At 47.2% G+C, this 27,654-nt stretch overlaps 3 protein-coding genes and 3 long non-coding RNA genes across 15 annotated transcripts; 4 read left to right on the plus strand and 2 right to left on the minus strand.

Annotated features, from left to right (window-relative positions):
• Positions 1–252: 252 nt before the first annotated feature.
• Positions 253–3,902, minus strand: LOC112878219. The gene is made up of 2 exons (XR_003225662.1): positions 3,641–3,902; positions 253–529 (listed from the first exon to the last, which is right to left on the minus strand). It is a non-coding gene; the product is annotated as an uncharacterized LOC112878219 (long non-coding RNA).
• LOC112878217 (silicon efflux transporter LSI2) lies at positions 1,785–4,388 on the plus strand. Its single transcript, XM_025942650.1, has 2 exons — positions 1,785–3,156; positions 3,672–4,388. Exons 1-2 carry the CDS (start codon positions 1,983–1,985, stop codon positions 3,944–3,946), a joined length of 1,449 nt encoding a protein of 482 aa, XP_025798435.1. The 5' UTR covers positions 1,785–1,982; the 3' UTR covers positions 3,947–4,388.
• Positions 4,389–4,426: 38 nt separating this feature from the next.
• LOC112878218 lies at positions 4,427–9,782 on the minus strand. Of its 5 annotated transcripts, none has more exons than XR_003225660.1 (6): positions 9,518–9,782; positions 8,979–9,065; positions 8,710–8,794; positions 5,971–8,616; positions 4,600–4,647; positions 4,427–4,471 (listed from the first exon to the last, which is right to left on the minus strand). It is a non-coding gene; the product is annotated as an uncharacterized LOC112878218 (long non-coding RNA). The 5 variants fall into 5 exon arrangements; XR_003225658.1 differs by lacking the exon at positions 4,427–4,471 and having other exon boundaries at positions 4,501–4,647; positions 5,971–7,273; positions 7,769–8,616; XR_003225661.1 differs by lacking the exon at positions 4,427–4,471 and having other exon boundaries at positions 4,501–4,647; positions 5,971–6,106; positions 6,228–8,616.
• Positions 9,783–9,955: 173 nt separating this feature from the next.
• LOC112877550 (SKP1-like protein 21) lies at positions 9,956–14,506 on the plus strand. 3 transcript variants are annotated; one of them, XM_025941875.1, is made up of 10 exons: positions 9,956–10,146; positions 11,086–11,253; positions 11,379–11,603; positions 11,698–11,889; positions 11,966–12,076; positions 12,177–12,252; positions 12,547–12,647; positions 12,729–12,886; positions 13,179–13,297; positions 14,007–14,506. In XM_025941875.1, exons 2-10 carry the CDS (start codon positions 11,218–11,220, stop codon positions 14,021–14,023), a joined length of 1,035 nt encoding a protein of 344 aa, XP_025797660.1. In that variant the 5' UTR covers positions 9,956–10,146; positions 11,086–11,217; the 3' UTR covers positions 14,024–14,506. The 3 variants fall into 3 exon arrangements, with proteins under 3 accessions (XP_025797660.1, XP_025797659.1, XP_025797662.1); XM_025941874.1 differs by having other exon boundaries at positions 14,037–14,506; XM_025941877.1 differs by lacking the exon at positions 14,007–14,506 and having other exon boundaries at positions 13,088–13,222.
• A 5,652-nt stretch (positions 14,507–20,158) lies between these two features.
• LOC112876103 (expansin-B11-like) lies at positions 20,159–20,965 on the plus strand. The gene has a single exon (XM_025940146.1). The coding sequence runs from the start codon at positions 20,159–20,161 to the stop codon at positions 20,963–20,965; it is 807 nt and encodes a 268-aa protein (XP_025795931.1).
• Positions 20,966–23,071: 2,106 nt separating this feature from the next.
• LOC112876104 lies at positions 23,072–27,062 on the plus strand. Of its 4 annotated transcripts, none has more exons than XR_003225250.1 (6): positions 23,072–23,129; positions 23,888–23,957; positions 24,246–24,393; positions 24,889–25,786; positions 26,339–26,421; positions 26,508–27,062. It is a non-coding gene; the product is annotated as an uncharacterized LOC112876104 (long non-coding RNA). The 4 variants fall into 4 exon arrangements; XR_003225251.1 differs by having other exon boundaries at positions 23,117–23,134; XR_003225249.1 differs by lacking the exon at positions 23,072–23,129 and adding an exon at positions 24,503–24,812 and having other exon boundaries at positions 23,141–23,957.
• The last annotated feature ends 592 nt before the right edge of the window (positions 27,063–27,654 follow it).

Genomic DNA, 27,654 nt, shown 5'->3' on the forward strand with positions numbered 1-27,654 from the left:
GGTCGGCAGCGACACAGACAGTGTAATTCACACCACTAATATATCTAGAAAATTTGTAGCACCTATTCAATATTTTCTTCACACAATTAATGAAGTGTCCACTTGTGTTTAGTGTGGCAAATAATTGCACTCAAAAGCTAAGCTAGGAGCATTTCTTTCCAGTTGGAGTAGGTGGGTTTGACGTCGTTTGATGCCGCCAGATTATATACGATCAACATCAGTTTCAATAGAAAAAAAGGTTGGCCAAAAATGGAAGAGGATTTATTTATATCGATAAAAGCTAGCAGTTCACCTTTGATCTTGAGCTAGTGGCCCTCGCGGTGCCACCGTACGGCATGTCCTGCTGCTTGGAGTACTGTTTGAGTGCACCCGGACTGAACAAATACCTTGAGCACACACTACATATATCCTCCAGATTTAAAAGCTTTAAATTCTTTTATACTCCAACCAAGTCCAACAGAATGTCGACACAACTGCCAGGCAAAATGTACTTGGTTACTATGCTCTCGCCTTTGTTCTTCCGATCCAGCTGTCAAATTAAAACGAGGAGGAGATAATAAGAATCTGCTGCTGGCACTGTTGAAAGCCTGAATTAAGGAGCAGGTGGCATATATAATAAAGAGGAAGGTAAATGCAAATGAGGTGGCTAGACATACATACGACATACTCACGTACATATGCTGTGCTTGTCCTATTGGCCATAAAGCTAGCCAGGATGGAGACATGTGTCACGTCAACCACGAGATGAGATGAAATGAAATGAAATGAAATCAAATGTGTTGAATAAGGGCTGGAGAGGTCCGCACGGCCGGATCAATCGACACATCAGTCTAGTTTATTCTGCTGCAGATACGGCTGGGCCAATCGCCTGCAAGTATCGGCTCTCCACGGCCCTAATCATGGCATACATATATAACTAGCTTGTTGACAATTAATAATGTCAAGTGAAACTAGCTAGCTAGGTGAAGAAGTTGACAGTCTGCATGCTCAAATAAGCAAAGCAATCGATGGGCAACTTGGCAAGCATACTTTAACAAGATGAGGCAGTAGTGACGCGTGAGCGCGGAAGTGGTAGTGCAACTCTGCAAGAGTACATTTGTTTTGATTAATAACACGAGCTTAACTGCTCCATCTATCAGACTATCAGCAGAGAGCTTGCATTGCTGCTGTGACTCACTGATTGCGGAACGAACAAGCTATCTATCAGAGATTATTGCTGAATGTTACCTCTGGTGATGAACACCGTTGGACGCTAGTAGTAATCGATCATGCGTCATGCGTCCATGTGTGCACTACTGATGACACGCTTAACTCCATCTGCGTGCTGTCTAGGTGCCAGCTAGCCGTTCCGATCCATGCGTACGGCCGGTTATTACCCGGCCTCGCGCGTCTTATTAGCTTGTATGTATGTATATATGTATGTATGTATCTGTAAATCTGTAATAATATACTTGAGAAGGTGCTTTCGGGCCAGTAATATCAGAGTGCCTGCTGAGTTACCGACCGACGACGCATCAGCATGCAGCTAGCTAGCTGCTTATTACTTTACGTTACCCGGCCTTAACTCTGATCTCATGCATTATGCTAATTATTTGACTCTCAGCATGCAGGCCAGCCGGCCAACAAAGAAGCCCAGCCGGGCCAGATGAGTATGCACGCATGATGTCACCCTAGCTATACATGACATCAGCAGACGATGGAGCAACAGCTCCATCTCCTTTGATCGGCTAGCTCCTTCTATTTATAGCCGCGAGAAGAAGGCTCTCTTCCCGTCCGCAGCAGCACACTGATCACTCAGTACCCATCCATCACTTGCCAAAGCAAGTAAGGGGTGCGCCGCCTGATGATAGCTAGCTAGCTAGATTTACCAGCGAGCTGCTGTGACGACTAAGGATATATAGCTAGCTAGCACACCCAGATCATCGACTCAGTAGTAATTATATATATTCAAGAAGCAGATCGAGAAAGAAGAAGATCAGATCATGGCTCTCGCATCTGTGTCCAAGGTGGTGCTCGGCTCCATCGCCTTCGGCGTGTTCTGGGTGCTGGCGGTCTTCCCGTCGGTGCCCTTCATGCCCATCGGCCGCACGGCCGGAGCCCTTCTCAGCGCCGTGCTCATGATCATCTTCCACGTGATCAGCCCCGACGACGCCTACGCCTCCGTCGACCTGCCCATCCTCGGCCTGCTCTTCGCCACCATGGTGGTCGGCACCTATCTCAAGAACGCCGGCATGTTCAAGCACCTGGGCACCCTGCTCGCCTGGAAGAGCCAGGGAGGCCGCGACCTGCTCTGCCGCGTCTGCATCGTCACCGCGCTCGCCAGCGCCCTCTTCACCAACGACACCTGCTGCGTCGTGCTCACCGAGTTCGTGCTGGAGCTCGCCGCCGAGCGCAACCTGCCCGCCAAGCCCTTTCTGCTCGCGCTCGCCTCCAGCGCCAACATAGGCTCCAGCGCCACGCCCATCGGCAACCCCCAGAACCTCGTCATCGCCTTCAACAGCAAGATCCCCTTCCCCAAGTTCCTCCTGGGCATCCTGCCCGCCATGCTCGCCGGCATGGCCGTCAACATGGTCATGCTCCTCTGCATGTACTGGAAGGACCTCGCCGGGACCAGCGGCCCTGACGACAAGCAGATGGAGGCCGTCGAGGAGGGCCTGGCGGCGGCGTCAAAGACTCCCTCCCCGTCCCCGGGGCAGCTGCAGCTCATGAAGAGCCCCAAGCTGAGGACCAACGGAGGAGGATACTGCTCGCCGTTGATGACAGAGGACATCTCAACCAAGCACCCCTGGTTCATGCAGTGCACGGAGGTGCGCAGGAAGCTCTTCCTCAAGAGCTTCGCCTACATCGTCACTGTCGGCATGGTGATCGCCTACATGGTTGGGCTTAACATGTCCTGGACCGCCATCACCACCGCCATCGCCCTGGTCGTGGTGGACTTCCGCGACGCCGAGCCGTGCCTGGACAAGGTGTCCTACTCGCTGCTGGTCTTCTTCTCCGGCATGTTCATCACGGTGAGCGGCTTCAACAAGACGGGGCTGCCCGGGGCCATCTGGAACTTCATGGCGCCCTACTCCAAGGTGAACAGCGTCGGCGGCATCTCCGTGCTCTCCGTCATCATCCTCCTGCTCTCCAACCTCGCTTCCAACGTCCCCACCGGTACGTCCTCGGCCTGCTGCTGCTTGCTTAATTATATATGTATGTAGCTACTAGCTAGCTAGAAAGGGTACACCTCCAGCTAGCCTTGATAAGCTATTAATTACTGCGTACCCTGCTGCTTATACGTATGTAGCTAGCATGCACATATATTTTTCGAGAAGGACAGCTGATCTATCATGATCATAGTACGTACGTGTGCCATTAGCTAGAAAGGGATCGAATCAAACATATTCGATCGAGGCCAAAGAAGGGGAAAAAATGCTAAAGTAACCAAGGATGATCATGCAACATGCATCCATGGTCGTTCTTTAGCAGTTAGTAGAATCTTAACAGACAGCTGGGCTATTATATTTACTAAGAGCGAGATAGGTAGAATAGATGGGCACTAATATTCTTTTGACAAGATCGTCATCAGCTAGTGCAGCATGTATATATGCATAATGGAATTTTTTTATTTGTGGATGGAGTTGTGATGTGACCTGACCTGACCTTGGTTGTCGGTGCGGTGCTGGCAGTGCTGCTGATGGGCGGGGAGGTGGCCGCCGCGGCGGCGCTGATCTCCCCGGCGGCGGTGACGCGATCGTGGCTGCTGCTGGCGTGGGTGAGCACGGTAGCGGGTAACCTATCTCTTCTGGGATCGGCAGCGAACCTGATCGTGTGTGAACAGGCGCGCCGGGCGCCGCGCAACGCTTATGACCTCACCTTCTGGAACCACATCGTCTTCGGCGTCCCCTCCACCCTCATCGTCACCGCCATCGGCATCCCCCTCATCGGCAAGATCAACGTCTAGTCCAGACTGCCGCCGTCCGTCCGTCAGCCACCATGCATCAACGCCGGCCTGATCTGCATGCATTTCATGGCCTTGTCGGGTTCAATGCAACCTGGAATACCACATACGCATACGTATATATGTTGTTAGCAGCGTGGCGTCGTATACGTACTTGCGAGTATAATTGTACCTACAGTACTACTTGTATTTGTATTAGATCCGTATATGTGCCTGTGGTGTGTCCAAAGCGTTTCTAAGACCTCCAGACTATTACTGTGATTGTGGAGGGGGAGGCATGCAGCACTGATAACCAATATTGGTCATCTCAGCATGCATGCAGATGCAGTACTGAGCGCGAGGCAAAAGGCAAGATAGTGTTCTAAGCAATGCACTGTCAGCTGCCCGAAGAATATATATGCATGCATGTGGTCTTCAAATCAAAGTATATATAAATATTGATCAATTGCCTTTCTAACTAATTACCTGGTTGAAAAAGAATTGGCCAGTTGGCAGCTCCTATCTGATGGTTGCTTGGTATATATATACCTGTTGGCGCAGCATTGGAAGAAAGGTGTTGGAGGCAGTTGGAGTTTGAAACCAAGAAACCTGGAACCAGGTCCTTTGTCCTCTTGAGAATTGGTATATGATTGCGTCTCTTTCTCAATCTCACTGACCTTTATAAAAGAAAAGGAAGAATCCCACTATCAGAGATCAGTCCTTCTCTGCAAAAAAAAAGGAGAGACCGATTACAGAACTATCTGAGCAATACGTTGCAGGTACAAGCTGTGATGCGCAATAGTGACATAATTTTACTTTTGCATCCATCCGTCAGCTAGCCTCATATTTCACTAAACACCAATCATTTTGCTGTGCTAGGCCCTTGCACCCAAGTAGACCACAAATACCATAAAAAAATAGACCACAAATATTTGTTACCGTTCCTGTGCCTATGAATGGTGTATACGGATGTGTGTGTGTGTATATATATATATACACACACACACATTCTGTGCCACAAATATATATATATGTATATATATATATATATGTATATATATATATGTATATATGGATGTTCTTCATTTAAGCAGCTAACTAGACATGACGCTAGAATCGAATTTTCATGCATGCGTAGTGGTAGCTGACAATAGTGCTTTCTTACAGTCTCGTTAAACTCAAGCTAATTAGTAGTCTGTAGGACTTTGATTGGCTGGCCGTTTATATTGCCGAAAGGGTAATAGTACACAACGCTGAATACTCTGTTGTAAAATTCTCCAGTGGATACAGAAAGAGGAGGGGGTGGGGGTGGGGTGTGTGTGTTAAAGCTAGTATATTAAAGTTTCTTAGAGAATATATAATGCTAAGCTAGTATATTGATGTTGCTTAAATTACAGTATGTGAATTCTGACCCTCTAATTTATGACTAAAAAGCTGATGTCTCTAAGAAATATCTTGCATTGTGCCATGTGTGCCTTTATGTTTTCAGTCTTAGATACTTGCAACTCAATTCAGAAGTCTTATATTCTCTCAGAATAGAACAGCTCAAAAGAAAAAAGGAATAGAACACATGAGAAAATATCTCATGAGCATACGCTTCTCATTGGCATTAATATAGGGGCAAAAGGTCAACTAAAAGCAACATTTAATGTACCTTTTCCCTGACAGGAATCTCCTAACCAATCCAAAGTTAGTTTCTCCTATATTTCTTGATATCTTCCTAACTACCCCTCTTCAATACTTCATAGGATGATCCAAACGTTGTTACTCTCTACTCCAATGGCCATCCGACAACACATTTATAAATTCACAAGTACCTATACTTTCAAGGATGATGCAACATTGCTGTTGTCCTCTACAAAATGGAAACATTGCTATTGGAATGGACTAAGCCTGCATGTGACAACACATTTCTCCACTGCATAAATAATTGCATAATATTTTAAAATTCTCATGAGAACTGGCCCTCTGCATGCGACAACACATTTTGCATACGTATAGATATTCACAAAATAATAACAATTGTAAGGGTGATGCTGGAAACTCACCTGCCAATGTGATCGTGAGGCTTGCTGACTGCACCACCATAAAACTACTGAGGCAGGAACCAATTGATGCATATGCACAGCAGTTCCTGCAGACTCCAGCAGCCACCTGGGTCACGCATGACCTGCTCGATTGCCACTGTAAACACTAAATAATTTTAAATCTACGAAGATAAGATATCTAAACACCACTTGAAAATTGATAGTATTTATAGAGGGCTTGAAGATTGTGTCACGGTACTATTAGCGGATGCAATTACCTGATCAAGTAACAATCTGAAGGTCAATGAAATATTATCCTCATACTTTCTTTAGAGAATTTTACAGGAGATCACAGGTAGCTTTTCTTGGACATTTTCATATCATCATAAATAATAAGATTGCATGTTTCGTAAACCAAAAACAGATCGCATAGATTTTAGCCAGTTATAAGCCAGAGATTTGTTTGCCCCATCCACACTCAGGAAAGTTTAATTTTTCAGCCTTCAACTTTCATTATTGATCCAGTGCTGGAGATAAACTCCTTTCAGCTCAATATGGTAGAGGAAAATAGAACAAAAATCTGAAAGGGCTGAAATCTGCAACATGCTATACTAACAAATAGAACAGTGAGTAGAAAGTGGAATATACTTCTACATGGAAACAAGAAATGTTAAAATGAGTAGATAAAGAAAACTGACAAAAATGGAATTGCATAGAAAAAAAAGAAGTAAAATGTTAAGAATGGACAAGCTAGTTTCTTCAGGTTTAATCAATCTGTTACAAGCGTAACATTGATCCAAAAGATAGCATGCTCAACTTTCAGGGTACTGTATGTCTGTATGTGTTCTAGAATAGGGGGCATTACATATTTCTCTTCCAAACATATTGCTTCTTGACTGTAGAGCATAGAGTAAATCAATGAACATTCTGTAGCTCCAGCAAAATTTTTAATCTTACTAACATAAAGTAGTGACTTCACAGCTGTAAACTGAATCATGAAGGGTCGGTCAGATGGAAAATCTTCTGGCAGATATTTCTTTACTTGAGAGATTTACAGGGGATACACTCCAAAAACGAAAGGTCACAGCAATGCATTCGATCAATCCAACTGAAGACTGGCTGTTGTACCCTAACATCAAGTATCACATACGAACACCAGAGAACAACTATGCATAGAATGACTGATTGCATGCATATTGTCAACAATTTTTCACTAGTCATCTTTGAGTGTCGCACCAGAGAACAACTATGCGTAGAATGGCTGATTGCATGCATATTGTCAACAATTTTTCACTAGTCATCTTTGAGCGTCTCAATTTGTGAACTGTCAAATAACAGAAAATTTATGCTTTCTGCAAAAGATAAGTAATGGAATATGGAAAATAAAATTTAATAATTTGCAAACTCTAGCATTCAACCCAGCAACTTACAAATTAAAACAAGGGTCAAAAGCAGGAGTAAGTTGTATAACCATATCAATCCAGCCCTAAAACAGCCAACGCTCTTTGCTAGTGCAAAGTTCAAGTCGCTATAGACAGCTTTAAGGGTTGCCACCTCAAAGAAAAATAACTGTTTTAATGGTTCTTGTACATATAAATGTCAAGTACTAAATTTCACTGTTTTCTACTTTCTTGACAGAATGAACCCAACTATGGACATCTGTTTCAACAAAAAAAACTATGGACATCCGCCGTTGTTATAACATTGTTGCTAGCCACAAACACAATGACCCTATACTAAATTATGGCACTACCCAAAAGAAAACATGCAGAAACCATGGATTTCAGCAATGCAGCCAAGAAAAGGAACGACCACTCACCATCTGGGAAACAACAAAGGCAAATGTGATGAAAGGCCCAGGACATCTGATGAGGCAGCAATCATCAGAATGAACAAAGAGTGCAATAGCCTGGTTCACTATGCTCATCTGAAGGAACAAAACAGCATTGATTTCTTCATCAGGGCCCATTAGTGATTTATCTTTGGATTTACACTGTCCAAGTGCTAAATCATTAGCTCACTGCCACCTCAAAGCCAAAAGAAGTTATCTTTCGTCAGAAGGAAAAAGCAATCACTGACAAAGGGTCTGCAGTTCTGCAACCCCGTAAAAAATGGCTGTACTAAGAACTATGTAGCTTCCAAAAGCAGCACCACTTGCAATGATTTTCTGAACTCTCCATCTAGCTGTTGACTTGTTCAATTTCACCATTTCAAATAACATTGCAAGGGGAAATAGAAAATAGAAAGAGAAAAGTAAAGAAAGGTACAATGTGTCTATAAAGAAAGGTCGCGGTTTTTGGAATTGATGTTCACAATAATGACAAGAGGCGACCACCAAAGCTAGGATACTTGACATGACGAAGTCCCATAAATGTAAAATGACACGGACACCAAACTTCATTAAAATTAACGACTAGAGTTAGCCTTGCATAACCCTGTACTTTAGAAGGATTGTCAAAGTTAATCATAATTTGAACTCACAAGATGGACTGTTGATGAAATGGTGTATATTGTGGTCTGGTCCTGCCTAGGTTTTTTCTTAAGAGACAGCTTAGAGTGTCCTCTAAGGGTGTGTTACAGGCCCTTCAATCCTGTAACAGTTTTTGTTTTGTTTTGGGGCTCTTTACCCCCTTATTCTTCTTCTTAATATATTGATGCGCAGTTCTCCTGTGCGTCAAGAAAAAAATGAAATGGTGTATATATGCAGGAAAAGGCAACAAACTGCAAGTGAGTATCCATTTATAGCTAGACAGAAAATACCTTGTGAGCAATGAAGCCTCTAATTAAATGCATCAGAATGGCTTACAGTATAGCTTTTCATCATTTGGCAAACCTTCCTACTGATCTGCACAGCCGAAGAAACAGGTGTCAGGACAGGCTGAGTCAAAACAAGATCGGATTCACTTTTTGTGTAATCAGCTGCTGCATCAGCAACTGCAATTCCAATATGGCTTTCTCCTATGGCATCATGATCAAGAAATTCATACCAAGCATTGCACAACGACAACAAGAATTTCTTGTATTCTTACTATTTCACTTTTGTACTTGGGGAAGACGTGATCCCATGACCATAGCGAGAAGAGGCCCCTCAGGAATTTTTGAAGCATGCCTCCCTCCTGCAGCAGTTTAAAATTTGAGGTTACAAACAAAGCTAATCGTGAACTATGTAGCAATTAATTATACTCCAATTAAATAAGGAGATGGTATTGATAATAATGAGACTCATGATCCACAAATGAGATTAGTTGAATGCCAACAAATGAAGCGAGCAGGTCATCAGGGGGGGGGGGGGGGGGGCTACTGGCAACAGGTGAGGTGAAATTGTGGGAGCTATGCTTATGCAATACAATTTACTGGAGTTGAGCTAACCATTTGCACCGCCGTCTGTTCAGAACCGTCGAAACTGGGACGTAAGCTAACAGATCATTGCGGAAGTAGCAATATAAACGGATTAATTATGAGCAGATGTACATGCTGACAGCAGTGCAGCTGCAGGTTGGGAATATGAGGCAGCAAACCATGGAGGAACTGGTAATGGGGGAGGAGGATCGAGACGCACGGCACGTACGTGGTGAGAGAGGACGACGACGGTTGGGGCCCTGGAGGCTGGGGCGGCACTCTCCCTCTCGCTCTCGGTGAGGCCCGCCTCCTCGATCTCCCTCCCGTGCCTAGCCGCCGCAGCACCCCCACCGTCTCCTGCATTGCAATCCACAATCACATGGCGCGATCGCGCCCAAGCGAATCGAACATGCAGAGGTCGCAAGCACGGGGAGATCACAGCGCTGGGGCTGGCGGCGAGCACTCTCACCAGCTCCGCCATGGCCTTGTTTGTCCTCCGGCGACGCCGGCGGCGTCAAGCCACGAGCCCAAAACAACTGGAGGCCCAGTTGTCAAGCCAACCCAGCAGCGATGGCCCAAATAAGAATGGGCCCAAGGCGCAGGGCGGATGGCGGAAGATAGATGAGGAGGAGGACTGGCGGCCGTCTTGCTTCCTCCCTCCCCTCCCCTCCCCCAACACAACACCAAACCAAACAAAAAAGAGGCCGCTGGCGGACGCCCACCAACCAAAAAACCACACCTTTCCTGTCCTCGCCGCGCGCCGCCGGAGAAGCAGAAGCAGAAGCAGAAGCCGTACCGCTCCTCCTCTCCCTCTTCCGGGACCGCCGTCTGCCTCATTTCCATTCGCGCCCGCCGGAGGTACGCCCCCTAACCCATCCCTTCCTGCGTCTACCGCGCGACCGCTGGTCGGGGCTAGGGTTTTGGTCGGCCTCGCCGCCCTGGGTGGGCTCCCGGACGGGCAATCCGGGTAGTGTTCGCTCCCCGCGGCACTTAGGGTTTAACCCCACCCATTCCGCTGCTCCGGGCTTGTGATTACGTGCGGGTGTTTTTCTCCTCTTCGCCTGGGCTGCGTGCGTGCCAATGGTCCACGCCTGTAGGCTGTCATGGTTCGGGAACCTTTGTTACCGGAACAAATAGTACCAATTTCTGGCGATTAGGTGCTCGAATTTTTGTATGGCCTGCCATACTTGGTTGCTGGGTGCCGATTTCGGTGGTCGCCCTTCATGTTTAGTATCATCTGTCGTTACAGGGTGCATCTCTGGTAATTAATTCAGGAAAAAAGATTTATTTTGTTGATAAGCCTAACAATGGACTTCCTGTACATATATGGGTTAGTAATGTCATGCGTGACACATATTGGCGATCATCTCGGCTCCATGTAGTTCAATGTGCCCAGCCATTGCAAGCTGCTCCTGCTGTATCTGTATTTTTAAAGTTAACATTCTGCTCACCTACATTTTGTGATTGCTAACGTTTGCAACTTCAGTACAACTGCTATGCACCATATAGTATGTACTCAAAATTGATTATTCTGTGTGTTCGGTCATTCCTTACATTTTCTGCTCTCATGTAGGATGTCACCTTTTGTTTCATTTTGACTGTTCATTCATCCCATGCTGTTGGCAAAATCCCTTCACTCATGCATCTCTACTGTAGATTAACTGATAACATGATTCCATTTAACTGTGCCGTTGAAGCCAAGTTTATTCTGTCTGTTAGTCCGAATTGCAAATAGGCATCATTCTTTGATCTGATGGCAAGCAAGGTAATTCTGGTATACCCTGATTTCTTTTACAGGGTTCATTTTGCTCATTTACTTGCTGGGCACTGGTTCAACTGATGGCCGTATACCTAGAAAGGAGTTTCTTGTAAATTCCCATCCATATTCAACTCTGCTATCATCATTTTCTTCACTAGCATTTGGCAATAATGTCCGAGAGCGAGTTAGCAGTAATAAAACCAGAGGTAACGCCCCCTGTGCATTTCTCAACTGCGTCTCTTTTTGCTGTCAGTTGGAGAGAAAGAGCTGCTTTACAATCTTGTGCTGTTAATCTCAGCCTACCTTGACCGCATTGTTGAACTCTTAACAGGCATTGAAGACTTATATTTGGCTTCAGTGCTTTGATGGTTCCATACAACAAGTGGAGGAGGAGGTTGCGATGTTCTGCCCCATGATATGTCGGGAAATAGTGAAAAATGGCACAGGGTCATCCAAAAATCATGCCATTGCTCTCCCTGAAAGAGTTAATCCGGCCAGTTTGAGTTTAATTCTTGACTACTGTCGGTTTCATCAGGTCCCTGGGCGCTCAAACAAGGTATACCGTAATTTCTAGTTTTCCTGTAGATCTCATTTGTTGAGTCTATATGTTCTCCCATATATCTTAGTAGTGTTTTCCTTATACTGTACAGGAGCGGAAGTCATTTGATGAAAAGTTTGTTAGGATAGACACAGAAAGACTCTGTGAATTGACTTCTGCAGCAGACAGTCTACAGTTAAAGCCACTTGTTGATCTTACTAGTCGAGCTCTTGCTCGAATAATTGAAGGAAAAACACCTGAGGAAATTCGTGACATTTTCCATTTACCAGATGACTTAACAGAGGTAAGAGTGCCTTTTATAGTTTTAGGTTTGATATCAACTCATTCAGTACTTATTCTCTAAGCTTACATGCACTCAGGAAGAGAAATTGGAGCCTCTAAAAAATATAAATGATGATCCTAGGATTCGCTTATTGAACCGATTGTATGCAAAGAAGCGCAAAGAGCTCCAGGAACGCCAGAAGCTAAAGGTAACTATGATTGATTCTACAAGTTGTGTTCAACGAAATTTTCTGACTTCACTGAGCAGTGTTCAGGTTGTGTTAGAAACTGAAGTTCACTTTATTTCAGGATGTTCAAGTACAAGAAGAACAAAAAGATGAGAGATCTTTGGATGAGTTACTTTGTTTTATAAACGGAGATGGAGGTATAATTACAGTGAGTTATATTGACTATACAGCTTATGTTATTCTGTTCATCGTTTGGCCCTTAATTCTAGGGATGCCTTAGATCTAAGGCCAGATTTTGGCTTCTTTTACTTCCTAAGATTCAGTAATATTCACCAGCTGTTAGACTGTTACCTTGGTTGGTTTTTGCCATTGCTTCAAGTTGAACAAAAGTACAAAAGCTGTAGAAACAAGCAACAGATCAACTTGCTCCATGATTTTTTTTAAAAAATAAATATAAAAATATCCTTATGTCCCATGTAACCATTTGACAGGTTCTGGTGGTGGGAAAGCTGCCAAGAGTAAGAAAAAGAATAAAAGGAGGAAGGATCAAGCTAAGAATCCCCCAAAAGCTGACTCTGAACCTGTAAATAAGGTTAGTTTATCCGACTATTTTCATTGCTGTTTATTCTGTACAGCATATGTATTGTTTACATGATCTATCTGGGGAGTTCAGGAGGGAGCTGTTTGTGTGGTTCCGCGCAAAGTGGATAATTGCAATATATCTAGACTTCCGTGCCAAAGTCCAGATATACAAGATGATGTCGAGGATCCCTTTGAAGATGCTGACCTCGATGATGGACTTGATCCTGCAATGAAAGAAGAGCTTGATAGGTGAGAGTATGGGTGCATGGTATAGAGTCTTAGCTTTGTTTTAGTTTGGCTGCATAAACCCATTCTTTTCTTTTGAAGTGTGTTTCTTAATTCAAAAAATGTGTGGTTTGCCCTGAAATGGTAAATCTTTTAAATTTTTATACTTGATGTGAAGAACTTAAATTGTATGGAAATGCTATAATCCTTGAAAATCAATTTCAGGTAGTAGTCGCATTGCTGCTTGTGTTAATTGTTTGCTCTAGGCACGGTGCCATGGTCTGTAATAGTGACAAGCTTTGTTTTTAACAAGCAGAGAAGTGGAAGACTTTGCAAGGAGGTTGAATTCAGTGTGGCCTGAAAGAATGCATCTGGAACAGGACAGAAGGATCGAGTCACATATTGGTGGTAATGGTTCTCTGCAGAGATTTACTGGTAAGTTTCTATACATATAATTTTCTTGATGAGAATCCTGGTATTATAGTAGTGAAAAACCATAGGGGGAGGGTGATACTATCAAAGAAAATGCAGGCCTAGTGTCAAACCCTATAACCAGAAATATAAAAAACGCGTCTGTGATTTATTTCTTCTGCTCTTTAGGAGTTAGCACTGCCACTTTTGCAAGGATTAGCAGTTTGCATTGGTAGTATTAGCTTAAAGTTATTGCGTCCAGGACCCCATCCTTTGTATTAAGGGTGGTGTTTCATCTGAATATAGTATCTTGTATTCAATAGCATGTTTCTCTCGCCAAGCTCTTGATTCAGTACGAAGAAGGCTCTTACCAAAGAGGGGATCACCACACTCTAGGATTAACCTCACTCCAGTAGACAGTCAACTTGGTGGTGGTGATTAGGTCATTTTGCTAAATCATTAGATGACCATATTCATATTACTACATTTGAAATGTTGTCCATTTAGTCCAAGATGGAGGAACCCAACCTGTTCGGCAATACATCATTTTTTGATGTTCCTAATCTGAACATACTGACCTCAGCCGAGCTGTCATTACCTAAACTAGACTAGGGAGCTTAGGCATATATTCTGTTTTATCCAGCTGTTGAAGTCTCCAAACTCCCTTTTCGGGGAAGTCTGTTGACATATTTACTTTTGTTTGGCGCATTTAATTTTGCTTGGCAATTTGCAGGGTTCAATCACAGGTGAGTTTTTCTGTCAGGATCAGAAGACGGGAAGCAGAGGAGATTTGTGGACATAGAGCTTGGAAGAGAGCTAAAGACCAAACTGGCCACCTGGCACCTGAGTGTTGGAAATGCATGATGACTCGGAACCAAGCGTGCGGACACGCGCGACCGTCGTTTCCCTTGGCCATTTTCTGGGGCAGGGGGTCGCCAAGTCAGGATGAAGCATAGCGAGGTTTAGGCTCAAGGAAAAAGACAGGGATCCTTATTTCTTTGGGAAGGGATGGTTAGAGGTCTGTTATTGACTCGGTTTTTCCTCTGCTGCTAATTTTCCTGGATAGATAGAGTGGTGATCGATGGCAGTTGGAGCGAGCTGTTACATACATGTGAAATTCCGTTTATTCACTCAATTGTGTGGTGCACATAAAAATGTGGTGGTGGTGTTCTGCTGGTGACCTCACCTGACCTGGGCTTGGTTGAAATATACCATATCATATATTGCTACTTATCGTGTGTGGTCCATATGTGAGATTGAACTAGCTGTTTATTCGAAATATATGGTGTTTAGGAGATCGGCGATACCGTTTTCAAGGTGGTGCTTTGACTGACTAGCAATTTTTAAAAGGTTATGGCATTCTAATTTAGTAATGAAATTACTTTTCATAAAGAATCTAGTCATGTCCAGGGGTGGCAGCGGAGTAGTCTCTTCACAATCCTCAAAATTGACATTGATCCTTACATATTTTGAACTCAAAAAATTGTATAAGAGGGCTCGGTGTTTAGATTATTTAGGTTAAATTTATAGTCCTTTACCATCGCTAGTCACATCTATCTTTAATTATCATTGTAGACTCTTCTTTATATGTTGCTAATGATGATTAAGTCATAGAAGGTTTTGGCTGGTATGAATTCTAAGATGACGTATACTAAGATGGCATATTTAGGGCTTATTTAGTATGGCTCTAGAGCTGAACTCCAACTAATTTTATAGCCAAATATCCCAGCTCCAAAACAATGGAACGTCCCCAACTTTGGAGGTGTAGTGCAAATGCGCTTGTTGTTTTGGAGCATATTTTGGAGCATCTTTTTTCAGCTTCAAGACCCTCAAATATGGATCTTAACGTGGAGTTTTAGGGTAATTATCCACCAATACCACCCATTAAAAAAACGGTTCATTTTTTCCTCCCAAACCCCAGTCGACTCCAAACTCTATCCTCGTGACTCCCTACTTCCCGCCGCCGCCTCCCTCCCCTCCCGACTCCCTCCCTCCCCTAGCCGCCGCCGCCACTTGCCATCGCCGCTACCGGCCACCGCCAAGCACCGCCCACTTCCTCTCCTGCCGAGCGCCACCCTCTTCCTTCCCTGGCTACCGCCACCATCCTCCTGCTTCCTCTTCTTTCTGAGCCCACCCAGCACGTAGCTCTCCTCGGCCACCGCGCCTCCTTCCTTGCCGGTCCCACGCGCACGTGGGTGCACTAGGAGGGATGCAAGCACCACCAGCTGCGGCGGCCACGCAGGACACCGACGCGGCTGGCCCGGGACCCCGGAGGCGCGACGCGGCGACCGGGATTGGAGCCGCCCCCGCAGCCACCAGCCTCGCGACGGCCATGGCGAGCCGTGTGCAGGCCGCCCCTGTCCCTGAGCGGCAAGAGCCGAGTGTCCCGAGGAAGAAGATACAATCGAGAGGATGACACGTGGGGCCATAAGTTGGGTAAATAAACCCTTAACACTCTTTTAAGCTGGGTACTCTCCTGCCCAAACAACTAATCTAATCTATACAGCTTCAACTTGACTCAGAGCTAGCTCCATCTGGAATTTTGTAGTGAAGCTGCTTCAGACAGAGTTGGAGCTATGCCAAACATAGCCATAGAACGAGAGGAAGCACAAATTATAGAATAATATGAGGCGCGAGACAATTAATCCTAAATTGCGTCCCATATCTAATGCGCGCACGGCCCATGCAGCAGACACGGACGCCATCATCAGGACCACCACCAATCGTTCGCGATCGATGAAACGAACCGGGTTCCCAAATCGAGGAATCCGACTCCCTGTATCATTGTGATAGTCCCTGAATCAAGTGCTATCACATACAGAACTCATTCCAGGCATAATATCATAGTCATACTCTGCTTAATGTCAAACATGGGTTTAATTATTACATAAAACCATAGGATTTGTAATACAGAATTTATTACAAGCCTCTCGGCTAGAGTGGTTCAGGCAGAAAATCGTAAAGCGACAGCTAATCCTCGGGCCGTCCTTCATCTCCTGGATCCTCCTCCACAGGCAACTCGAGTTGTGCACGGGCTTCAGTCGTACCATCCGTCATCGTTGGGGTCGAACTCCGGATCGGATCCTGCATCGTACCAGACTATCCCCAAGTTATAGGATAGGTTCACTTCACCATCCGAATGCAAGCTTTATTGTGGACTACACTATGGTATAACAAGGTTCAAGGGATAAAGCTGGGGGTTCCCTATGCATGCAATATCATATAAATATATATAAGTATACACATCTTCTTCCATTCTCGACTCGGGCCCTTCCGGCATTCCGGACTCCCGGTCAACGCACACCTTCCAAACCACCAAGTCGATGTGAGAACTCTCTCTCCTCGCATCTCAACTGCCCCCTGGCAGGAAGTTAATCTAGAGGGAGGTAGAAGTCACGAGTAACACTAACTAGTAAGAGCAACAGAAGAGTAGGGATGTCTATGACCAAGGACGCGACTATACATATAGTTTACACCCTGCAGGGTTGTACACCTGGACCCACTCGAATCGACACTAGTCGGGGATCAGCCGACTAAGAGACGAAACACCGGTCTACTGAAACAGAACTAGGAGCCACGGCACCATCTGGCTTTTCCGGGTCTTGGGCGCATCCTCCCACAGGAGGTCATCCCGGGATTGTGAAGCTCCCATGCGTCTCGGGGAACATGAGGTTAGCACCTCCTTCCCCTGCACCGATACTCGATCCTCCTACCGACTTGGTACCGCGCTAGCTAGCCCCGAACCGGACCCACCCTCATAATAGGTAAGTGGTGTGCACGCTTAATAAATTTCCACAAGTCATAGTTACTCTCACTCGGTCCTTAACTGCTGAAGCGGGCATCTTCGTCATAAGCATCTCCACCACGGTGGTCCGCGATTGCACCCTTGACGGGTGCCTCCAACACCTCAACCTTATAACCAAAAAGTTGTACCCACCACAGGTACACCATAGGGTGTGCCAAGATACACACCCTAAGCCCTCGATCCACGATCGAGTTAGTTTTGCCCACTCTCGGCTAAAGCCCTAAACACCGACTCCTGAATAGTATATCTTCACACACGCCAAGACTATCATTCCCACAAATACACATTCAAGGATTGACAAGGCATTTCATATAGTAGACAAGTGTGATAGGATTGCAAGGAGTACGGGTAAATAAGATAGGCCATGCAGGTTCATTTTGATAAAAATTACACACATAGCGATAGCATTTCTAACAAGCAATGTCTAATAGGTATTAAGATCGTAGATGGGCGTGAACCTGGTGTCTCTTTGAAGTCCTCCTGAGCTTCCGAGTAGTCCTAGCCGTCGGTCAACTCCTCATGGTCGGGTCCTATTCGCAAATACGAGTAAGGCAAGGACCAAGTGCAAAAATGCACAAAAACTCTCCAAATAAGATCCACATCACCACAAAACCTACTCTAACGGGTAGTCCGTGTTTTTAGAAGAGTTATGAAGTTGGTTTCATAATTTTTGGAGGTCCGGTCGATTTATTATGAATTTTATAAGGAAAAGCCTATTTCTGAAATTAATAAAAGAATTTCGGAAAAGAAAACAAGTCAGCAGTGACACGTGGCAGCACCAGAGCGTGCCACGTGGCATACTGACGTCAGCATGATGTCATCATGATGTCACAGGTGGGTCAGGGTCTGCTGACGTCAGTAGTGGGCCGTGCTGACGTGATCGTTGACCGGTCAACGGTCAACTGTCAAGGGGGTTAGTGGGTCCCACTGGTCAGCCTCACCCCGAGGCTGACGGGTGGGGCCCTCGGTCAGGCCGGGTAAAAAGAAAAAGGGAAGTGGCTCGGCTCGGGTTTTGGGCCAAAAAGGGTGTTGGGCAGGCTCGAGGCCCCACTAGGCTCGGCTTAGGCTTCTTGGGTCGGGTCGGCCTGCGGCTCAGCAGGCCGACTTGGTCCTTGGATTGGCTACACGCGGTGGGCCGGCTCAGCCTAACAGGCCGGCCCGCGATCCACTCCCCTCCCTCTCCCTCTCACTGACGACACGGGCCAAGGGGGCAGCGCCCTGCGCTTCCCCCGACAGGTGGGACCCGCCTGTCGGTCACCCACAGGATCTGGTGGTGTGGTTGCCAGATCCGGTGCAGCTCGGGCCAAAGTGGCCCCGTGTGTGTGTGTGTGCCAGGGTGTGTGTGTCTGTGGCTACGCCCGGAGGGTGTTCGGGGAAATGTTCCAGGGCTTGGCCGCGACGCGAACGCGACGTCGTGGCCACGTCTTGGGGCGCCGCGCATGGCGAGGCCGTGGCGGGGGCATGGCGTGGCACGGCGTGGGGCACGGCTCGATCTAGCAGCGGCGCGGTGAGGCGGGGGCTCGGCTCGGCTCGCGGCGCAGGTGCGCACGCACACGCGCGGGTCCTGGCTTCCTAGGGCCGCGGCGTGGCCGTGCCATCCGCGGGGCACTGGCATCCCGGGCCCACGGCATGACATGGCGGCGAAGGGGCGACTACGGCTGCGGGGTGCAAAGGCGGCGTGACGGGTTCCTGCACGAAAAGGCGGCACGGCGGCTGGATGGGAGAGGGAGTCCTAGGGTTGGCTACAGAGGGTTCATCGGCGGCGCTAAGCATCATGCCGGCAGCAGGGGAGAAGGAAGGGAGAGAGCGGCGGCGGCGCTCACCGAGGGCTCGCAGGCGGGAGACCCGAAGCGGTGGCGGGCCGGTGCAGGTGGGTCGGGGCCGTGCAGGACGCGCGGCTTCGTTGACGTCGTCGTACGGGCGCCGGCCTGGTGGAGCTCCGTTGCGGCGTCGACCTTCTCTTGGCGCTCCTCCTCCTCCTCCTCTCCTTCTCCTCCTCCTCAGCTGGTGCAGTGGCGGCGGAAGGGGAAAACAGGGGGCTGCTAGGGTTGGGGAAACAACTAGGGGTCTTATACTCGGCGCTAGGGTTTGGGAGCGGCTGCAGTAGGGGGTCCTCGGTGTCCGGGCCGAGACGCGTGGCGGCATCGCGGCGGTGCGGAGCGGGCGGCCGAGGCGCGGTGGGAAAAGGCGCGCGCGGGCGGTTGCGCTGTTCTGGCGCAGAGAGGGGCGATGCGCACGGGGCTGGCCGATGACGGGGGCGGAGGCAGGAGCGCAGGCGAAAGAGGAAAAGGAAAAGGGGCGCGTGGGCGGTTAGGGCCTCCTATCGAGGAGCGGGGCGAGCGGCGGGCGGAGCGAACGGAGCTGGGGTCGCTTGCGACTGCAGGAGGAAGGGGAAAGCTGACAAGCGGGCCCCGCTTGTCAGCTGCCCCGTGCGGAAGGTGAAGGATCGCGGCGTCGGGCGCGTCTGGCTGGGCTGGGCCGCGGCCTGCGGGGGAAGAAAGGAAGGGGAGGAGGGAAGCTGGGTTGGGCCGTGTGCTCGCGGGCCGTGTTCCGCGGAGAGAAAAGGAAATGGGAGGTGGTCCGGCGTTAGCTGTTGGCCCACTGTGTGTTTAAGTGTTTAGTAAATGAATTTGAATTTGAATGCCTCTTTCAAATTCAAATTCCACACAATTTAATCAAACCAACTTGGAACCCATTCAAGAAAGTCCAACATCTTATATATAGCTAAGCACTTTCACAAAAAGTTTTTGAAAACTCAAAATTTTGCACAACTATAACTTCCGGAAATTTTCGGAATGTTACAATCGATGTCTCCTCACTTCTCGCGTGCCAAGTGTTAAGAACTTGGGAATGAAACACACAAGGTCCAGGTCCAGGGGGGAACTGCTAGGAATCTGGGATCACGGTCGGACGCCCATCAATTCAACAGGGAGAGAGAGTTGTGCATGCGAGGCATCCAGCCCCGACATGGCCGGAGCGCCCTGCGTTAGTCTCTCGCCGGCGAGCATAAGTACCTCCTCTCCTCGCTCTCCATTCATCATCACAAGCCACGCACAAGCAACACAGCACCATCATCGACAATGGCGGCGGCGTCGACGCATCTTGTTGCGGTGGCGGTGGTGCTCGCGGCGCTGGTGGGCGGAGCATGGTGCGGTCCGCCCAAGGTTCCCCTGGGCAAGAACATCTCGGCAGACTGCGACGGCAAGTGGCTGGAGGCCAAGGCGACGTGGTACGGCAAGCCGACAGGCGCGGGGCCCGACGACAACGGCGGCGCCTGCGGGTACAAGGAGGTGAACAACGCTCCCTTCAATAGCATGGGGGCGTGCGGCAACTCGCCCATCTTCAAGGACGGCCTCGGCTGCGGCTCCTGCTACGAGATCAAGTGCGACAAGCCCGCTGAGTGCTCCGGCGAGCCCGTCATCGTCTACATCACCGACATGAACTACGAGCCCATCGCCGCCTACCACTTCGACCTGGCCGGCACGGCCTTTGGAGCCATGGCCAAGAAGGGGGAGGAGGAGAAGCTGCGCAAGGCGGGCATCATCGACATGCAGTTCCGCCGCGTCAAGTGCAAGTACCCGGCCGACACCAAGATCGCCTTCCACGTCGAGAAGGGCTGCAACCCCAACTACCTTGCGCTGCTCGTCAAGTACGCTGCCGGCGACGGCGACATCGTCGATGTCGACATCAAGGAGAAGGGCGCCAAAGAGTACCAGTCCCTGAAGCACTCTTGGGGCGCCATCTGGAGGATGGACACCCCCAAGCCGATCAAGGGCCCCATCTCCATCCGCATCACCAGCGAGGGAGGCAAAACGCTCGAACAGGAGGATGTCATCCCCGAAGGCTGGAAGCCCGACACCCTCTACCCCTCCAAGCTCCAGTTCTGATCGATGATCCGATCCTACTGCAAGGCCATCCGGCCATCACCAATTTTTTGTTACAGGTGCATGCAGGCATCTCTGTCTAGACCGAGGAGTAAGGGAGAGAACGAATAAGCAGCGCCCGCTACGACAATCGGGAGGCGCTTATGATCGAATAAAGGAGGCGAGCGGCAAATAGTGTCCCTCTTGACTATTATATTTTTCATTTCTCAGCCCATAGGACCTTCTCAATGTACTAGCAATGAACTTATATATCATGGTTAGTTAAATCTGTTGTAATGGATCTAATCCTTCTTTTTTTACTGTGCCATTTGTGGCCCGATATGAGTTCTTGTTCACGATGTGGATAAAATATAGGTAAACATCGTACTACCTGCTACGCATCATTCGATGTGGCTAAAACACCCGATCCTCGTACTTCTACACCTCTCTCTGGATATTGCTCCTATTATTAGAATTTGGCGTGCATAATTTATCACCTGGCGATTTAGCGCGTAGTATTGATGATAAAAATGGTACGAGAAAACATGTCTAAAAGGTTTGCTAAAACAGTTCAATCTAGTTTGGAGAACTTTGTCAAATCATACACTTTACCATTGTGAATCTCTCATCAAGACAATTGAAATGCACTTATAGAACGTATAAATTGATGTTTCAGACGAGAGAATTATGGCTTTAGAAAGATCATTTAGTTCCTTACCAAAGAAAATAGGTAGGTTGATTTCCTAAACTGACTAGGTCAAATGTCGGTGTTTCGTTCACCAGTTAGTAAATTTTGACGTGCTTCTCCGTAACTCGATGGCTAATGTTCAAAGACAAAGGTACAATGGCTAATGCTCAAAGACAAGGGTATAGATTCGTTAGGGCAACTGCCCTATGTCCAGTATGGATGGCCTGTTCGTGTTCCTTACGATCGAGCGTTGGTTGCTTATAACGGGGGGTGCTTGCAAGCAGATGAGTGTGGTTGTATGTCGAGAGTGTTCCGATCTTTTTAGAGAAGGCCCAACTCCATCTTATATAGTCCGATGGCTGGGCTATAATTGAGAAGAATGGGTCCCACCCCTTGGGGTTGACATTCCGGCGAGGAGGTTAGGAGCTCTATTGGTTGCGTTCCATCTTATCGCGAAGCTAGGTCTCGTCCGCCTGGCCAGCCGCCTGGCGTGGCCTTGGTCGTGTTCGCCATTCCCTTGGCAGCACATAGCGTGGGTGTGGTTGCGGAACGCCCGCCTTGGTCGCCCGAGGTGAACCTCTTTATTCCGTTGGCGAAGTCAACATCCTTCTAGGGGGTCGGGAGGTCGAGCATCCCTTCCCCGCTCTTGATAATGCGCTGCAGGTCCCGCTAGCTCGGCACCCCCCTTTGCCTTGGGCCTGATGGTGGAGGGAGATAGGTTACGGGACGTCAAAGCCCCATCGTACTGATGGGGTGGGCGCAGACGGCGCGGTGCTGGTCTGCAGCCTCATGATGGTATGTCTGACCAGGGCCACACGTTCCGAACCTCTGGTCCTTTAGCAGTGCTCCTGTCTCGCCTGTTAGAATGGGCACGTGCGTATCACGTTCCAGGGATCGGATTCCCAACCAAAAGGTTCCCTCCAATGAATCGATTCTGGTAAATCCACCGATTCCGGCTCACGTAAACTGAAATCGGAGCGCAGCCCAAATTTCACCGCTTCTCAGCGCTATTTACCCGCCCTGCCATCGGTTATGCGATCGAATCGTTTTTCGATCGTTTCCCTGTTACCTTCTCCTTCCTTATCCACGAGCTCCACCCATCCCTGCAGGTCCTCCCACCGCCCCACCGACGCCCTCCCGCCGCCCCCCCCCCCGACGCGGCCCCCGCCGCACCCTCCGCCGGCCCCGCCGCCCGCCCCCCGACGCGCCCCCCGCCGGCCCCCGCCCCCAACGCGCCGCCCAGCCACTCCCCCAACGCGCCGCCGGCCGCCCCCGCCGGCCGCCCCCCGCTGCCCCCGAGGCGCCTCCCGCCGGCCCCCGCCGCCCCCAATGCGCCGTCCCCGCCGCGCAACGCCCTCCGGCGCGCCCCGCCGCGCCGCCCAGCCGCGCCGCCCGCCGCCCCCGCCCCCAACGCGCCGCCCAGCCGCGCCCCCCAACACGCGGCTGGCCGCCCCCGCCGCCCGCCCCCCGCCCTCCCCCGATGTGCCCCTGCTTCTATATGTGATGTTGCTTTTTCCTTTTTCTAATTTTGCTTTATGTACTTTGTGCAAATCAGAATATAAGGATTCACCTAACCACCAACATATAGAATGTTGCAAATGTTTGGAACTAGAATGAACACATATAGATGTTTCAGCATTTATGCTTGCATTTCGTATCAACAAATTGTTAGAAGGCATATTTAATCATATTGGTGGGTGAATCATTATTGGTCAATATGATCTGTGATTTTATCAGCATGTTGCAATGATAGTTGATCCTTATGTTCACAAATCATATTTTGTGTTGAATGATGGCAATTTAGATAACTATTTTTTTACTTTTTGAGATGACAAGATTTTAGTTTCATATTAATAGAAAATTACCCAGTTGAAGTTGTGATTGTTCCTTCCCTTGCTTATCCTGATCTTTTTTATGAGCAGACAGATTCAGGAGCAAAATGTTTCAAATCAAATAAATCCAATGATAATAATGGCAACCTAAGAACGGAGGCTGAAAAGAATATAAGGATTCACCTAACCATCTTTGCATCCATGTGAAAAGATTTTTATCCTCTAATGTATCTAACCCTACCTTCAGATAACAATACATGTGCACTTTATGAACTATGCTGTTTTGACACATTGCGCACTTCTATTTATCATGCAATATTTTTGACATATTTTCCCTATTGTTATTCACTTTAGTAAGAATGTGCCTTTCCTCCACTTTCATTACTTTGCTTGCATGCTGATGTTAACTGCAATCATGCTTTTCAGGTTTGTTGCAACAGAGCTGGCAACAGACATTGTTATCTCCATTGGGGACGTCAAATTTTATCTTCACAAGGTATCAACTTCTATATGCTTCACACATTATTAGCCTCAGAATGCATTGAACAAGCTACTGTACACTTGATTACGAAAGTAGACCCCTATTGTGAAAGAGTCATATTAACAATAAATACTTAGCAATTGATTCCCTTTATATTCCCTCATTTATCTTGACCAAAATGTTGAACCAGCTTATGAGGGAGACACAGCATGATATACGCAAAGTCTATACTGCCTTTTCTTTTCTATACTTTGTGGTGAATGAATTAATTTTATTAAAATGTTAATAATGTTTTCATGTTAGATCCAGAGACGCCACGCTCCCCTGCTCCGCTTCCGACAACCGGCGCCCCCACCCTCCCCTGCTCCGCCCTCAACCCCTAGCTAGGGTTGCAGTGCCGCCCCTCAACCCCAGCTAGGGTTGCAGTGCCGCCACCCTCCCCCGGCAGAAGGTAATTTCTCCCTCCCTTCTTTCCCCCCCATCCCTGATGAGGCTTCGAATTAGCACCTAATGAGATGTAAATTATGAATATTTTTGTTCATTCTTTTTATTGACACTAGTATGGCTGAGAAGGCGGTGTGGGATAAGGAAAATGTGAAGCACTTCTGTGACATATGCATGCGTGAGGTTAATGCTGGGCATAGGCCATTAGGTCATTTGAATAGAGTCGGATGGAAGAATGTTGCAGAAATGTTTGAACAGAAAACTGGTCGGAAACTAGAACATTTGCAACCCAAGAATAAATGGGATGGTCTCAAACGAAGTTATACTATTTTTATGGAGTTAAAAAATGCTACCACTGGACTTGGTTGGAATGATGAAAAGCAGACTATAGATTGTTCAGATGAGTGGTGGAATGAGCATCTTGCAGTGAGTGTCACAACATTTGTCATTTTGTAGTTTTCTTGGATATTTTGTAGTAGCTAATTTAACCAATGTATTGCAGAGATGCGACGATCCAAGTAATGGAAGGAAATGCAAACATGTTCAGTTTAGAAAACATGGTCCGGACAACTTGGAGGCGATGCGCATCATGTTTGGAAGTGCACATGTTACTGGGGCATCTGCTTCCATACCTGGAGATTTGTCTGATAATTGCAGTGATGATAAGTGCATGAGGTTGAGAGAAGCCCCTCAAATATCCACATGTCCACTATGCTCCAACAGAAAGGCAAGAAGCGTAAAGCCCCTTCTTCTACGTGTGTGGATGACAAGGAAGAGAAAAGTCCATTTTTACGTCTGTACAAACAAACCTGCAACAAGATCGAAGACGGAGTGAACAAGATTACCACTAGTATAGAAGCTTCATCGGTTCCTTATATGACCAGCCACATTCCTACCCTTGCGGAGGCCATGAGGATGGTGAAAGAATGTGGAGTACAGGAGAAAACTGCCCTCATGCATACAGCTGCATTATTGATAATGAAACCTGAATTTAGGGAGCTCCTCACCTTGTTTGAGACAAATGAAGGAAGACTTAGATTTGCTACAAAGGGAGCATGATATGAAGAAGTTGCCTTGAATCATTATGTTCGTTCTTGCTATTTGAATCATTATTGTTTTTTGGACCATTATATTATTGTTCTTGTGTAAGCAAACCATTATGTTTGAGTCCTGTATTCAGACCCGTATTTGGATGAATAATGATTTGTTTGAGTCCTTATATGTTCAGACCCATATCTTGATAATCTGAAATGTGGCTTATGGTATGTACTTGTTATGCTCATGTTTGCAGAGGCCATGGAAGAATTGGCAAAGAAGGGTCACAATGGACTTCAACTTCTAGCCGAGTTGTCCAAGCAGGCTGCCACCATTGGTCATTTAGGTGACCGGTACACCGAAAGGTACTTGAATAAAAATGATTACAGAAATCCTCAACAATCTGGAATTGAGTGGGTCGAAGAGTGCCTAGCTGCACCTAGATATTTCTACAAGATGTTTAGGATGACTCCTGAGATTTTCATGGTATTTCATAATTTGCTTGTCGCTAACTATGGTTTGAAGTCAACAAGCAATGTTTCATCTGTGGAGTCACTAGCTATATTTTTATGGATTGTTGGAGGACCTCAATCTTTTTCTCAAGCTGAAAACCGCTTCGTTCGGTCCCTATGGACAGTTCACACTAAATTTAAGGAAGTCTTGAAATATTTGCAAAAATTAGCAAAAGATAATATCACACCGAGGGATCCTACTTTTAGTACCAAGCATGCAAAGGTTAGAGAAAACTGTTTCTGGCCTCATTTCAAAGATGCTATTAGAGCTATAGATGGGTCACATGTACAAGTTTTGGTACCTACAGAGGATGTTGTCAACCACACATGTCGGCATGGGTACACATCGCAAAACATTCTAGCAGTTTGTGATTTTGATATGAGGTTTACTTTTGTGGTTACTAGTTGGCCGAGCTCTGCACATGACACATGGATCCTCAATCATGCCTTAACAAAGTTTGGTGACAAATTTCCGAAACCACCTGCAGGTACAAATGCTAACTTTGTGTATACTTTGGTATTATTTGAAGTATAAGTCATGAAGTATATGTCATTGACTTGTGTTCTTTTTTAGGCAAATACTACCTTGTGGATTCCGGTTATCCGAACCGAACCGGATATCTTGCTCCTTACAAAGGAAGTACATATCATCTACCCGAATTTCATCTTCGCAGATAGCGAGCACCTCAAGGGAAATATGAGATGTTCAATTATTTGCATTCATCCCTTCGCAATGTAATTTAGCGTGTATTTGGAGTCCTTAATCAAAAGTGGCGTATATTGAAGTCGATGCCAAGTTTCTCAACTCGTACGCAGGCGCATATCATTATGGCTTGCATGGCATTGCATAATTTCATTCGTGATAGCGCGTTACAAGATGATGTGTTTAACAAATGTGATGAAGATGAGAACTATATGCTGCGAGATGAGGACGACACCGAGGAACAAGAAGTGGCGCAACCAGAAGTGGATGAAACTCTTGAGGAGGAGAATGGGGTTACCATAAACACTGTTCGTGATAACATAGCTAATGCTTTGGTTAGTTGAAGATAATATTTTAGTTAGGTCGAGGTGGATCTATATATCTTTTGTATTAATTATATATGTCAAACAGTTCTAATTATGATAATTTCTTTTCCAAAACGGTCATTTACATATCCTTACAATTAATCAGCATATAAACAGTCTTATACAGTCTCAGGGGCAAAACTGATATTTCTCACAGAATCCCACAGTTGACAGCTGTTTCAGCCAAACAGCTTTCAGCTTTCCCACAGCTGTCAGCTCACAGCAGCTTTCCCACAGCTGATTCCAGAAATCAGATTTTCAGGAATCCACAGCTAAACCAAACACAGCCTTAGTGCCTTCACCAGCCAGCCCTCGCCACTCCCATGCCTCCCGACCCCGCCCCGATCGCTGCAAGTCGGGAGGCCGCCACGTGCCCCGAGGGCGTTCGGGTCGGACCTTGGACTTCTACCTGCTGCGCGCGCGGGTCCTGCTAGGAATTTGGTCCTTGGACTTTGGTCCGGTCCAGAAGGAATTCTGCCTGCTATGTGGTCCATCTCTAAAAAGCAATGTCTATAGATGCTTGCTTATACGAACCGAAAAGTGATGATGCCCGCCTTGGCTAAAAAGCCCTTCTGGCTTAGAGATGTCTAGAGATGCTTGCTTATACGAACTGGGTTCGGTTCATATAAAAACTTTTTCTAACTTGGCTTAGA

Source organism: Panicum hallii, chromosome 9, assembly GCF_002211085.1.
Source record: "Panicum hallii strain FIL2 chromosome 9, PHallii_v3.1, whole genome shotgun sequence".
Taxonomy (NCBI): domain Eukaryota; kingdom Viridiplantae; phylum Streptophyta; class Magnoliopsida; order Poales; family Poaceae; genus Panicum; species Panicum hallii.

Excerpts from the sequence above, each read along its gene's own strand:
- LOC112877550 (XM_025941874.1), top strand. The coding sequence starts at position 11,218 with ATGTCCGAGAGCGAGTTAGCAGTAATAAAACCAGAG. Across the intron at positions 11,254-11,378 it reads TAGCAGTAATAAAACCAGAG|GCATTGAAGACTTATATTTG; the intron begins GTAACGCCCCCT and ends AACTCTTAACAG. Across the intron at positions 11,890-11,965 it reads TACCAGATGACTTAACAGAG|GAAGAGAAATTGGAGCCTCT; the intron begins GTAAGAGTGCCT and ends ACATGCACTCAG.
- LOC112878217 (XM_025942650.1), top strand. The coding sequence starts at position 1,983 with ATGGCTCTCGCATCTGTGTCCAAGGTGGTGCTCGGCTCCATCGCCTTC. Across the intron at positions 3,157-3,671 it reads CGCTTCCAACGTCCCCACCG|TGCTGCTGATGGGCGGGGAG; the intron begins GTACGTCCTCGG and ends CGGTGCTGGCAG.
- LOC112876103 (XM_025940146.1), top strand. The coding sequence starts at position 20,159 with ATGGCGGCGGCGTCGACGCATCTTGTTGCGGTGGCGGTGGTGCTCGCG.